Below are 14785 nucleotides of genomic sequence, written 5' to 3' on the forward strand. Positions count from 1 at the left end.
AGTAAAATTTGTTGTTAATTAGTTCATATTTTTCAATTTTATTTCATTCATCAAGCCATTTCAGTCTATAAAGACTATAAATTGTTCTATTTTGTTCATGTAATGTCTAAAACCCTTGTTAAACTGTTAACATGTCTTTCATGATAATAAAAGTGCTATTTCATTCTGTTATTTGAATTATATTCCTTTCACTTCATTAAGGAAGAGCTACTCATGTACAAACCACATTAAATATAGAAATGCTCTTTTTCTTAGCGCAATTCTGGTAATTAAATTGGAGCACTTGGAGTTTTGTAATACTGGTCTGTAATATTCACTAAGTGTATTAGCCTACGGTACTTATCTTCCCTAGCTAGACATTGTGAACTTGCTCCATTTGAATAGACCAATGGAAAAATTGGTCCTCATATTAATTTGTGACTGTGGCCTTTTGAGCATAGGCCATTTATATTGGCTAAATACTTGGGGCTATACCCATGATCTAAGTCAATTTATCCGGCATAATACACTACAGGGCCAGCATAAGCTGTTGCATGGCATCTTAGTGATTAAGGGGATACATTTTTTATGGTGGTTTACTGCATTTGTATCATTCATCACAAGACTTTAGTTAGTGCCACATGCTACAAATAATGGCTGTATAATATAATACTCTGTTGATGTAGGCTACCGTACTAGATAACACAATATTTTACAAATGGGAATCCATTGGCAATGGCTTATTCTTTGTGGATCTATAATAATGATATGTTATTCAAGATATTTGGTACATGATAATAATGACAAATACATAAATTGATAAATAACACCGGAGAGACATCGGGGGTGTTTGGTAAAAATGGATAAAATTACAATAATACACGCCCGTGTGAAAACTTATTTACAAATTAAAAACCCGGAGAGTCAGCACTATATGCCTAGACGTAACTTTCTGCTTGAAATGTGGCATCGTTCGAAATTGTGAAAATATATGTAATTTCCCGCTTCAACAGACCACGTGATAATTACAACCAATGGCGATTGATATATTGATACTCCTTTTAATCGGGCAGCTGGAATGTAACATGGCGACTACCCATTTGTAATCGAAGCGTCTTTGTTAGAAATCAGTATTTCGAAGGTAATTCTGAAAACCATCTCTGAATTTGCTCATCAAATATTATTTACTTCGTCTTGATAACGAAAACGATGGAGTATTGTTGGGCCGAATGGGTTTTTTATTGGAAATCTTTATCAATGGAGGCGGATTCAGTCGTCCATTTTGATTTTTCTTCCTCCTCAAAGAAGATTCAAGCAACGAACTCTTCCTAAAGTAAGGGAAGAATGTGGGACAAAATGTAAACACATTTTGTTGATACTGCCGATAAGCTTGACTAGTTCTTAGTACAAACTAAGATGCAGAAAGCAATACTAATAGAATACTCGTTTCTGATAATGAATATGAAGAAACCAACCAACTGGCACAGGTCGAGACATGGTCTGTCGTCATGTATTAAAAATAACAATTATTATTAATGCAATTCCATGGCCATGAACACAGAAGGATGCGGGATTACAATATCACACAATAAAATGTGATCAGCCTAAGCAACAGTGTTTGATAAGTCGGCCATGGCAAGGCTGGGCCTACATGTACACGTAGATATTTGACCAGCTTCTTTCTGCCATTTGTCTAAAGTAAGAGTCTCTTCTTGAACAATAAAAACAATCTGAAATAGGGCCTAAACACTTCCCATCCAGAAATGCTTTTTGAAAATTACACACATATGTAATTATTGAATCTGAAATTAATTGAATATTGGCATTTTTACAATGCTTTTCTATTGAAATATTCATAAGTCTTGTGTCTTTTTTTTTCTTTATCTTTTACTAACTTTCAGATGCCAAGAGCAAGAAGATCAGCATCCTTGAAACAAGTATCGATTGCTAAAGATGATGAACATGCAGTTAAACTGTCCATTAAAGAAGAGCCCCTTATCAATATGGATGTACAGGACTCAAGTGGTTAGTAAAAAAAAGATATTTTAATTTAAGTGACACTGTCTCAATAGTCTTGGGATATTTAAGATGTTCAATAATCAGACCATGTAGAGAGTGGATCATGGAAATGTTGAGTTGCTTTTCAAGACACTTTTAATTTCTTTTAAATTACAATTTACAGAATCTGTCTTTGATTTTTGATAACGATTAATAAAATTAAAAATGTTCATTAAAGAGTTAATTTCAAGTTTGAAAGACATGTTTTTGTAATTAAAAAAACTTGATTATGTGGTCACGAAAAAGTATTAATGTCCAGTACAGTTGATTACTTTGTAAATGAAGTGAAATGTGACTAAAGCTAAGAAGATCAATTTAGACTATGATTACTGACTTACTATGGGATTCTAATCAAATATTACAGGTTCATCTAAAAGAAAAAGATCAGAAAAGATTGTTCCATCGATAGGAAGTGTTCATGTCAGATCAGAGTCAGTGAACAAGAAGTCAAAAACATGTGATAATGAAGGTATTTCTTATATTTTATTACTTGATTGTCAAAATATTTGCTATCTTAGCTATTAAGCTCAACTTTTCTAAATGAAAATCCAACATCTGGCATGTCTTTGTTTAACTGTGGTCAACTTAGAATTTGCCTTTTTCTTTGAAACAGATGCATTATCTAATCCTATGAATATTTGATTCCATATTTTTCAGAGGAAAGGATAACTGTAGATGAGCCAAGTAAAATAAGTAACAAGGCTGTGCAAGGTACAGAGAAAAGGAAAACAGTTGCTGAACCTCAGACACCAAGACGTAGTAGTCGAGGGTTAATACCCAACAAAAAATTTCAAGATAATGAAGTAGAGGACAAAAGGGTAAAAGCCATACACACTGAAAATTTGATTAAGACTCCAGTAAAACTTAAAGAGCAAGTGACAGGTACTTTAGTTTCTTTCCTGTTTATTTCGTTATATCTGTAAAATTTTCAGAATAATTGGAGTTATTTCCCATTAATAGTGGAATAAAAGTGCAGGAACTGTTGAAATTTTCAATTATTGAAATATTCTTTAGGTATAAAGAAGTTGCTGATCAAGATATGCTCTTGAATTCTACTTGTGTATCAGTCTAGCTTAAATGGCATTAAATTATACAGATGGAATGTTTTGAAGTTGCATTAACAGGAATTGTCACTGTTGCATTAACACAGATTCATATCAAAATTCACATGGAAATATAATTATCAGACCTTATTAATGTAAGATTTTCTTTGATTTTAGTGCCTCTTAAAGTAGTGACTCAACCACCAAAGCAAGTTATTCATCAAACAGCACCACTTCAAACAAAACCTCTGGGTCAAAATAATAACAGTGAAAGTACAGTAAAAACCAATGAAGTCAGTAGCGTAAAAGTAACTAACAAGGACACAAGTCATCCTGCTAAACCAATTGCTATCCAGAAACCACCATTAAACAATGTCAATGTGAAAGAGATAACTACATATAAACCTAAAGATAAACCCACCGTATACAACCGTGTATCATTGTTTAAAAATAAATATGAATACACAGAAACTGTTATACCAATGTCACAGATTAAAACCCCTACCATTACTAATATTGTTAAGAATGATCATACCAATGATGCCAATAGCAATAAATCTATAGGGTTTCCAAAAGTTGCTAAACCTGGTTCTGGTTCACAGAGTATTGTTCGGTAAGTCAATTTCACCACTGACACTTGTCTTTACAAGAAATTTTAAGCACTTTTAACACTGAACAGTTGTTAACTGTAGTTAATGTTAGTGTCTGATATAGTTTTTTAACTATCCATAACTATTTTAAGAATCTAATTCAGATGCCTCACTAAAAAAAAACATTGTCACTCATTCTTGGCAGAGCTGACTACAAATTTTATTACTAAGAAGATCTCTCACTCAGATAAGCTGAAAATTTTATCTTTTAGAAAATTAAATAATTTGTAGGCTTATGACTATTGTGACTTTCATTTTAATACATTATCGTGTCAAATGTTTTTTTATTTTTCTGAATTTTTTTTTTATACTTTTGAAGATATACAAGACCAATTCATAAGATCCATTCTGTTGATAAAGAAAAGAATACAACTGCATATATTGTATATCCTTCCAAAGCCTCCACTCCAGCAAGTAGTCAGTCTGCTACAAAATCTGCTGACAATCAAGTTATAGAAGTAGAATCTATTGTCACCATAGAAACTGATTCTGTTGCACACACCCCAAATAAACCAGGTAAATATTTCACATTACTTTTTAAATCACATTGTCAAATGAACCTATGTTGCCGTAAATAGCTTGGCCAATGTTAATGTCTGGGGTTCCATCATGACATAAATTATAATTGTAGACATACTAACATTGAATAAGTTTCTGATAATTTTGATGGAATGTGAGAAAGATCTCTGATAATTTTGATAATAATTGCTAATAATATCTAAGGGCCTTCACAATATTGACATGACATGCTTAGTTTGCAATTTTGATAATCCGTCATCATTTTGAAAATTTGGTGCAAATTGATGCTATGAAAAATTCAGAGAACATTTTTTAAAACCACTTACATGCTTTATTTGTCTTTTTCAGTAAAGGAACAAGAAAAAGAGGGTACAGGAACATTAATCAAAGAATCACTGGCTTTGCTGAACCCAGAACAAGAGGATAATGTAGAATATGTAGAAGAGGAGGGAAGAAAGGAAGATGAACTAGAAGATAGTGATATACAAGTAGTTTTACCAAATAATATGTCCTTATCTGAATCTCCAACCTTAAATAGACCAGGTAATATTAATATTAGAGACTTAAGTGCTCTTGCATTTTCCTGATATTGTAATAGAAATAATGGCTTCTCTATTCATCATTCTGATTAGCAATCTGACTTGGTAACTTCTATGGGGGAGCCTAGTGGTCAAAGTGAATGAAGCTCGTGCACTGCATAACCAGGGGTGTAAATAAAGGAAATTAATGCCTTGAGTAACGATTTTAATGAACGCAATAATATATAATATAATGATAATATAAGATTATCTATTTAAATGAATAATACATGTTAATAATCAATATTGGTTATATTAATAGGTAAGATAGTAAGAGGAAATGAAGAGAGAACTGTTTGTGTCAATTTAAATGTACCAGACGATGATGAAACCAATTTAAGAAATGTGGTGTTGAAATTACCAGATTCATATACGCCAATCAGTTACAGCCATCAGAACAAATCTGAGAGTATTACATCAAGCAAGAACCCTCCTTTAGAAGTAATAGTACCTAAGAAGAAGTCTGAAATTCTGAAAGTGAACTCTAAAGGAGAAGTTATTATGTCAGAAGCTGAAATTCTGAAATTGAATTCTAAAGGAGAAGTTATTATGTCAGAAGCAAGTCCTCAAGCGACCATCACTATAGAATCAATGCCAAACTCATTATCAGAAGCTACTGCAGTAGAGACTCAGACTACAAAAAGTAAAGATGGCAGCATCCAAGTCGATATGAAATATTGTAATGTGCAGGAGATAAAGGTTGAACCCAGGGAAGAAACGATAGAAGATGGAGTACCTCATCCTGCTGGTTTTATCACTTCAAGTACACATGATAATGTATATAAAACTATACATAATAGATCTAGTATGGGCCAAGAAAACCAGAGAACACAAACCGAGGAATTGATTTTAGTTGAACTTCCTGATGGTGTACAAGTTGTTAGAAAAGATGTTAATGAAAAGCATTCTGATGTAAGTTAAGACATTGTTTACAATCTCCAAAAAATAACAGGAATGTCTGTAAAATTTAAAGATGAGAAATTTTGAAAATGTTCAATACACATTGTGGAAATTCCCTCTCCTCATTGATATTTTGCCAGTGTATGTAAGTGTATGTATGTATGTATGTATATTGTTGATATTGTAGAGTGATGGTTGTGATGAAGATGGTAGATATCAGTGTAAACTATGTAGCTATGCTACACATAAAAAAGCAAATTGGTATAAACATAAAACAAAACATATAGGTATGTTGAAATCACTGTTAATTATTTTATTTATCAGACACTTAAAGAAAGCAGATTGGGCACATTTCTTTTCAGTAAGTGGGTGAGGTGTGGCAAATATTGACATGCTAATTCTATTAAAGTGTTGAAATTCTGATATAAAACTAAGGTCAAATTTCCTGTGAGAATTAAGAATGAGAAACTGTTATTTATCATGGTGTATTGGAGGTTTGGCTATATAAAGATAAAGTTAATAAACTATTTATTTTACATGGGTCAGAATATTTTTAGGTCCAATACACCAAAGTGTCAAGGTCCTGTCTTAACATTCAGTATAAGCAAACAAGAATATTTGTGGAAACAAGAGTGAAATTCATCATAGACACCTTACATCATGACATATGTAGATACATGATTCACAATCCCCATGCAACTAGAGGTTGGTTGTGAAGTAGTCAAGTCTTAAGTGTACAGGAAGAAAGGTCCACTGAACTGATTGATATTGGTATTCATCTCCATATTGATACAGCCATTGCTACTCTGTCAAACTATACTCAGTGATATATGTCACAAATTTTTACATTCAAGTGAATATTGAACCAAATAATTTTTTTTGTACTTTTTGGAAACTAAAAAGAACCATGCAACCAATGAAAATATAGAATTAGTCTAAAAAGTATTTTTGACTATTAGGTTTATGTGAGAAGTACTATGACTGAGAAAAATTTTAATTTCCTTTATCCTCAGTTAAATTAATAAGCAAAAAGTGAAATATGTCCTCAGGTGGAAAAACAAAATGATTTAAAGGACAATATCTGACAATATCTGCTGAATTCCCAATCAAAGTTGTTATTATGAAGGAGCTTATATTTTGATGATGAATAACTGAAAAGTATGAAATGAAGTGGAATATTTTATCCTACTTTACTGCATCTTATCTGATTAGGGCATAAAATTGGGGTAATTTTAAATTCCATATGTTAAAAGCAGAAGGATCTAATTTATTGTTCACAATCTTCATAGGGTCTGAAGTTTTTGTCTTGTTCTAGTGACTGGATACTTTTACAGTCAGTCTGTTAAAAAAGGTCACTGGAAGGGACTACGCAATAAAAAAACTCAGAACCATGCGACCCAAAGTTTTCAATTTGTCTATTTCAGACATTTTGTCTGTCCATCTATGTTACTATGTCATTTCATTTTCATTTCACTAGTTATTATTTCCATTTTCATCTGGCTAGTCTCACATTACTGTCAAATTCTGATCTCTTCAATTTGTTGGTAATTTGATTAGTATCAGTGTGGGGGATTGAAGACTTGTCATGATTAATCATTAGCCCTTTAAAGGCGAACTGTCTGAAATCATTCGACCCAATTTTCTAGTTCTAGACCTCACTAAAAATCTTATGGCATGAAGAGCTCACCCACAGCAATTTGGGTTTTATTGTCAATATACATATGATATAGACCTATTTCTCAGGAATGCTAGTCGCTTGTCCAACATATTTTTTTAAAAGCTCTAATTTGTATTGAAATCATATTGATATTTTCATTTTTTTTTTTGAGTGTTTGATGGGATTTTTTACTGATTAAATTTGACAGTTAACCTTTAATATTCATGATACTTGTAATGTTCTTATGGAATCTTTTTTCCTTAGAGCATACCTGAGTGTTTTAATTATGTCTCAGGGTGTTATGCAAATAGATACCAACTTAATCTGTATCATGTTTATGTCAAAGTGTTCAACTTTTCTTTTTTAGCCCACACTTAGTTTGTTTACTTTTTTTTAATGATGATTTGTGAATAAGATTGATGTAGTAACACAACGTTTTCTGTCACCCACTTGGTTGGTGCCCTCCCTTGTCATTTCAAGCAGTTTTCTCTGGTTTGACTGTTTGGTCCTTTGGTGCAGAAGAATAGGACATAAAACTCCATTCATCTCATTTCATTTATTTGATTATTTGATCCGATTTCTTTATTCGAATATCCAAGAAAGGTTGAAAGGTCAGGATCTTTTAGAAGGATGACAAATACATCATCAGAGATAAAGTTCTTCAGTTCTGAGATGAGTGAGCTCATAAATAAGCTATACATTATTAACAGGGTCATGTTATCAGTGAAGATAATGGTGTAGTGTAGTCCATTTTATAACAAAGTTGCCATGTATTCTCTGCGTACCAATCAAAGTTTTAATCCTCTCTGCTCAATCAAAATCATTTGTAAGATATGAAATGAAATATTGATATTGATATTAATTTACTATGATTAATTAGTAGATTACCGTGTATAATTTATTGTACTGTCTGTATTTAATATATCACTTTTATGCATCATATTGAAAAGATTACTGCTTTGGTATCATCTCTCAATGACTTCAAATGCACGTTAAAGATCCCTCGACAGTTGGAAATAAAAAAAGAGCAGGCTAATGCCGCTGTCCTGGCAAAATTTCCCTCATTTCAACCTGCATGGCGTTCCTCGTCTTCATTAGCCCACATGGTGCAGAAAAGTAGGACATAAAACATTCATTTCATTTCATTTCATAACTTCAAACAGGAAAGATATTAAACTGATGGCAATAATTAAATATATATTTGAAAGGAAGAAAAGGATCGCTTGAACCATAACAGCAAACTGATTTGAATATGATTTGAAATATTGGTCAATAAAAACTATAACATTCAACATGACATTGAATAAACGTGTCATTTAATACATCTTGACAAAAATGGTAATTTCATTATTATTATAACTTGTTCTACTCATACTCTTAATATTTCTAACACTATGAATTCATTTTGAATAAATTTCTTGATATTTGACAGTAATTTGATAGGCAATGTGGGAGCTGTTTTTTTTTTCTCCTAAACTTAAAAGCTATTAACATTAAGTGACTCCTACACTTCCTTATTGTTTTCCATCATTTACATTTACTGAAAATTACATTATTTGTACAAAACTAAAGAACTATTTTAGATGTATTACCCTATATGCATACCAATAGACTGTTGTCAAATTTTCAATATAGAAAAAAAGATATTGGTAAAGGTACCATAATGATCATGGCACTAGTATGTAACTGTTGTATTCTTAAAATTAGGTGATAAATGTATTTCTCCTATTTCATTCCTCATTATAGTAAAGTAATGAAACTCTAAAGAAATGATTATGGAATTGAAAGATTTTAATATAATATGTGTTGTATATTTTAGCTTTAAGAAATCACAAGTGTACCCAGTGTTCCTATAGAGCTGCTACTAGTAGTAATTTAAAGAGACATTTAGCTATACATTCAGATACCAGGGAATTTCAATGTGCTATTTGTATGTTGAACTTTCGTCAGAAAATACATTTAGAAAGACATCTCAAATATAAACATCAGGTTTGTTACTTTCTCATTTTCTATCAAAATATTGTATCAATTTTGTCCAGAAAAGATTGATTGTATGTAAGTTATATACAAAAGATTCAAAAGTTTTGTCTGACATTCGTAATACCTTGTTAAAAAAGTTATTTACCTCAGATTCAAATCACTGTCCTGGACAAAATAAGGTTTCCATAGTGATAATGAATTGATTTTTTCACACCTTGCATAATTAGTTTTAATTTGTGTTATTTTTTGTATTTTCAGGAGAAAACAGTGAGTTGTCCTATTTGTCCATATTTATGTGCCAATGAAAATCCAGATCTAAGAATTCACATTCGCAGGAAACACATGCCTGTGGATTCGTTGAGTGCACATATGTGTGATGAGTGTGGATTGGTGACTGTCAGTAAAAAAGACTTAAAACAACATCAGAAATTCCATAAAAAAGGTCCTGAATTGAAGTTTTTCTGTGAAAATTGTAGTTTTGTGACTGACTGCGAAAGTAGATTAAGAAGACATATGTTTATTCATACTAAAGAGAAACCATATCAATGTGGTTTATGTGAATATCGCGGCTCACAGAAAGAACATGTCTTACGTCACATGAAATCTCAACATCAAGTCGAAATAGAGAGAACAAATCGCAAACAAAATCCCCCACCAGTTATCACAGTTGATCCACCACAAGAAGTAGTTATTAGTGACTCCTCAGAAAAAGCTGATTATTCCAGCGAAGAGAAAATATTTGCTTGTAATCATTGTACAATGAAATTTTCTAAATTGATCAATTTATATAAACATTTACATGCCCAACATAAAGGTGTTATGCCAAATAGTGAGGAAGAATTCACTTGTGTAGTTTGTGACTTCAGGACAAATAATAAAAAGAATTTATTAGTTCATATGAGAAAACATAATGCCCAAGATCAAAGTCCTCCTTCTCATGTATATTCATGTGTTTTATGTCGATATATGAACCCAAGACGTAGAAATTTATTCCAACACATGAAGAAAAAACATCATATAGAAATAGTGTTGAAACAAGATGGAACAGCCAATTGCTATATGGCTGATGCTACAACCACCCGCGTAGAAGTTCAGGAACAATCTAAAAGTGCATCTGGTGAAGTTGAAATAGTCACAGAATCACTTGGTATCAATAATATTATATCATTAGATGAAATAGCAATGGTAGTTAGTAATCCAATGTCTAATACCGTATCTACAGGACCAGTCACTGTAACTTCTAATACTGTATCAGACAGTAATACATCTAATGTTAATGAACATGAAGCTGCTGAGGCTATAGAAGGTTTACAGGCTCTAGCTGAACAAGCTGGTCTGGTAGAGACCATAGTTGATAATGTTATAGAGGAACCAGTTCAAGATATCAATATAGAAGACCAGCCAGATTTATTAATAGATGAAAGTGATTTGCAAGCTAAAACTGAGGAAGTTGCTGAACAATCAGGACAGAGTATTCAACTAACTCCAGACCAACTTCTAAATCTTACTTCTGGAGATTATGTTGAAATTAATGGTGAAATGTATAAAGTGGAAATTTCTTCAGAGGAAAAGAATGCAGCTAAAGAAATTCAGGAAATGACAGAATAATAATAAACCATAACCCCATGCATTTCTTTCAAAGCTGATCTTGAATGCTTTGCTTTTTCAAAAATAAAAAAAATCTCTTCCAACACTTACACCCACTCCCTAGCCAGATAATTATGTAATGTGAAGTGAAAATAATGTCACATCACATCATTTGGAGGTATATGACATTTATTTTATTGGCACTCGATGTTCAAAGGTTAAAATTAAATTTTATGGAGTATGTGAAACTTGATATCAACTATTAACTACACTTCAACAAAAATCATTTTTTAGATAAATGTAAGGCAGTATAGTGGTTTGATTATTTGAAATTTACTATCTCACACAACTGGGATGACAATTTAATTAATTTGGTATGATTTTAAGGGGTTGTTCAGATCAATGATTGTGAAAAATATTGTAAATGGTATTTGGAATTTGTTTTTGAACATTAAATAGTTATTGACAAATTAAATTATTAGTAAGTACTATATATAGAAGTGTTGCTATGTTACAAACTGTTATCTAATCTAATTTCGTAATTAAACTGTTATTAGAATGATATAAATAGTCTTATGCTAGAGGCAAAGGAGTGTATTTTTTTGGCACGAGAGCAGAATTTTAAAATTTTTAAAAAATTGACAGGTGTGAACTTTCACATTGAAGACAATTTCCTATGTCCATATGAATATAAAAAATGTAATATATTGTCAGCCAACTGTTTACAGAAGTTCCATTCACTGGCAAAAGTTGGCTTTATCCACTTTGTGAAAAATTTGCTTATCTGCCCTTAGCATAAATGTAAGTGTTGACCAAATTTTCATTATTTTTTGGTGATCGGATTAAAGCATGATGTTTCATTAATAGTTACTTGGTTATAATTATTTATTATTATATGCTGTATTTCATTTATATTTATATATTTGTTATGATGTTATATATTGAAAGAAAGTTGTAGATAAAAATGTGAAAAATATATATATTATTGTATATTGAACAAACAATTATTTTAATAGTATCCTACTGTATTGGATAAGGGTTGTATAAGATTTTTATGATTTTTTAAACTGGCAAGGCTTTTCTGAAGGAAAGAATTTTATATATCATAAAAACCGGAAGTGATTTGTCTGACATTTAAATATTTTCATGACTTTAACAAAAAATACAATTAATAAAAATAAATAAGGGGTGCAACTCTACTTGCCTGTAATTCTCACGCCTGTCAACCAGTGAGCTAGATTTTGTATTTCTATAGGACCATATACTGTCGCTTTTGCTGTTGACCAATCTGTCCAATGCCCTCTAATCTTCTTCGTCAGGATTTACAATTCTATTTGGGAAAAAACCTGTCCTGCGAGTGCTCGTGCATACAAATTTGATCTGATTAGCTGTCGACCAGTGAGTTAGACTTTTAATTTGTTTATACTTTTAAAGTAGATTTTGAAACAGTCTGTGGAATTATAAGTAAAAGGAGGTCATTAGAGGCTCATAATGTGAATGTTTGGTATATAATATCTAGAAACACTGTCAACATATTTTGAGAATTGAAATCCTATGACTATCTCTAGAATGCCACTAATTCTTAGACTATGTCTTATATATGGTGTGATTTCTGTATTATTGTTCTTACCACAGAAAACTGCCATTGTGACAAGTTCAGTTCTCTGTATCTTCATCCATATTAAATTTTCCATGAGCACTGAGGAATTCATTGAATTACAATTATTCAAATTTACTTTAATGTTCAACAGAAATTAGACACATGAATTTGAACTGGTAAATCCTTTTTGAACGGACAATAACCTTGGCCAATTTCTTCCGTATCTCAAATACCATCTCACAGTGATTTTAAATTAGATGACCAGGAAAACGTTTATTAAGGTTGATTGAAAGAAATATGATAGTGGTAATCAAAGTTGTTTATGACTAATCGTCTATTTCTTCTGACAGCCTTCTATAATGTGTAGTACGATTCAAACTGTGAAAAATCAAATTAAAACCTTTCATAAAATAATGAAATAAACCAAATTCAGTGCAACAGTAATAATCGTCATGAAAACAAGAAAGATGTTGAATGGCCAAATATTTTTCTGTACATGGTGCTTTACGTTGACCCCCCTCTCCCCTAAAATGCAAAAACAAAAACCATGACGGTCCTTCATACGGTTGTTCATACTGATTGTGTTGGCTACAGACTACAATCAATACTTTGTGGTTCTATATAGCCTACTTCTTGCAGTTATCTGATAAATTTTGCACTTTTTGGCCCTTTGACCAGTTTTTCTTCATACAAATATTAGAACATGATCAATATTGTCCTGTGTCAATAATAGTGCTTATCAGACAGATTAGCGATATAACATATTCTCTGAGATAATATTTAACCAAGGATTAAACTTTCTCATATTTATTTTAATCTTCAAAATTTGAAAATTGAAGTTATTTTCTGTTATAATCTTCTGTGTAAGATCCAAGCCTTTCTCATTTTATCCGGATTTAACATAATGAAAGATAGGCTTCAATTATTATTATTTTATATTTCGAAATTTGGTTTAAAGTAAACAGAGCTATCGAAATATCAAGCAAAACTTGCCGAACTGATCAAACACAGTGATAGATTTTTCAAATTTTGACTAATCAGCAACCAAAGCATACATTCTTGCTCGAACACTGTATGGAGGGGCAAACAAACTTTTTTTCTAGGGTGCACCCCCACTAACGCCGCAATTGTGGTATTATTAATCACAAATAAAGGGATGTTGACTGGCGGATATTGGCGGGCGTATATATATACTGAAAACTTGATATCCTCACTGTCTTTTCTTAGAAAACCGACGTTCCAGATATGGTGTAAGAAGGCTATATATAAAATTCCTTAGGGTGTTATTCTTAATACCACTCAGCCTCGTCATCAAAAATCACAAAACAAAACAAATTTCGGATTCATGATAATACCTTCATATCATTCGTGTTGCAATATTCCAGATTATTTACAAATAAAAGAATGTTGACAGGCGGATATTGGTGGGTGTATCATTAAACTTTTATAATCCCACAGTCTGTCTCTTCCTAGAAAGCAGCCGTTCCAAATATGGAGTTGGAAAGCTAAATAACTCCTTAGGAAGATTCATGATAAAACTGGTATATCATACGTGATGCAATATGCCGGATTGTTAACCTACTTCTTGCTAGCTGTAGTGCATTTACCGCCAATAACGTATTGTTACCTCAAATTTGGGTTTGTTTTCTCCAAGTGAATATGTAAGAATACTTGTCTTACCACCTCCATCGATTGTAAAGCTCAAGGGTGAAACCGCTTCTAGTTATGTCAGTTTGAGACACGTCGATATTTAGGTTAGCACTACGGGAATAATTATTCTTTATCAATAGTGTTAAATCCGGTGCATTATCCCAGTATTTAGTGCAATATACTGTCATAGAAATCCAATACACCCTAAGCCTATTGGATTGTTTACATTTGAAATTAAACTGATCCTCCACCATAGTATTTTCAAGTGTTCATACACAGATATATTTCATTGGTATCATTTTGTATGTCTACCGAGTTTTCTTTGTTCTTGATTTTGTCTTTTATTATCTTATTTGGTGGCTTTAGATAAGAAATAGTTGTTCATGGACGTATTTTGAATGTGTGCAACTGTTTTTCAAATTTTGAAATTCTAGTTTTATGAAGAACTTGGAAAAAATATAAACTGGAAATTCAGAAAGTGTGCTTTGATTAACCTTACATTTTATGTGGATATACATGCGTATTCATACTGTTTTAATCTGGTTTCAGAGAATCATTAATGCTTATTTGAAGCTCTGTAAAAC

General features: G+C 31.8%; 1 protein-coding gene across 1 annotated transcript; it reads left to right on the plus strand.

Moving 5' to 3' along the window:
* Positions 1-9220: 9220 nt before the first annotated feature.
* On the plus strand, positions 9221-10369 carry LOTGIDRAFT_106793 (hypothetical protein; the record flags this gene model as incomplete). The annotated part of the gene is made up of 3 exons (XM_009062136.1): positions 9221-9373; positions 9623-9979; positions 10097-10369. Coding segments are annotated over 3 exons (783 nt in total), but the record flags the coding sequence as incomplete, so codon positions are not given.
* Positions 10370-14785: the final 4416 nt, after the last annotated feature.

This window comes from Lottia gigantea (assembly GCF_000327385.1).
Source record: "Lottia gigantea unplaced genomic scaffold LOTGIsca_5, whole genome shotgun sequence".
Lineage (NCBI taxonomy): Eukaryota > Metazoa > Mollusca > Gastropoda > Lottiidae > Lottia > Lottia gigantea.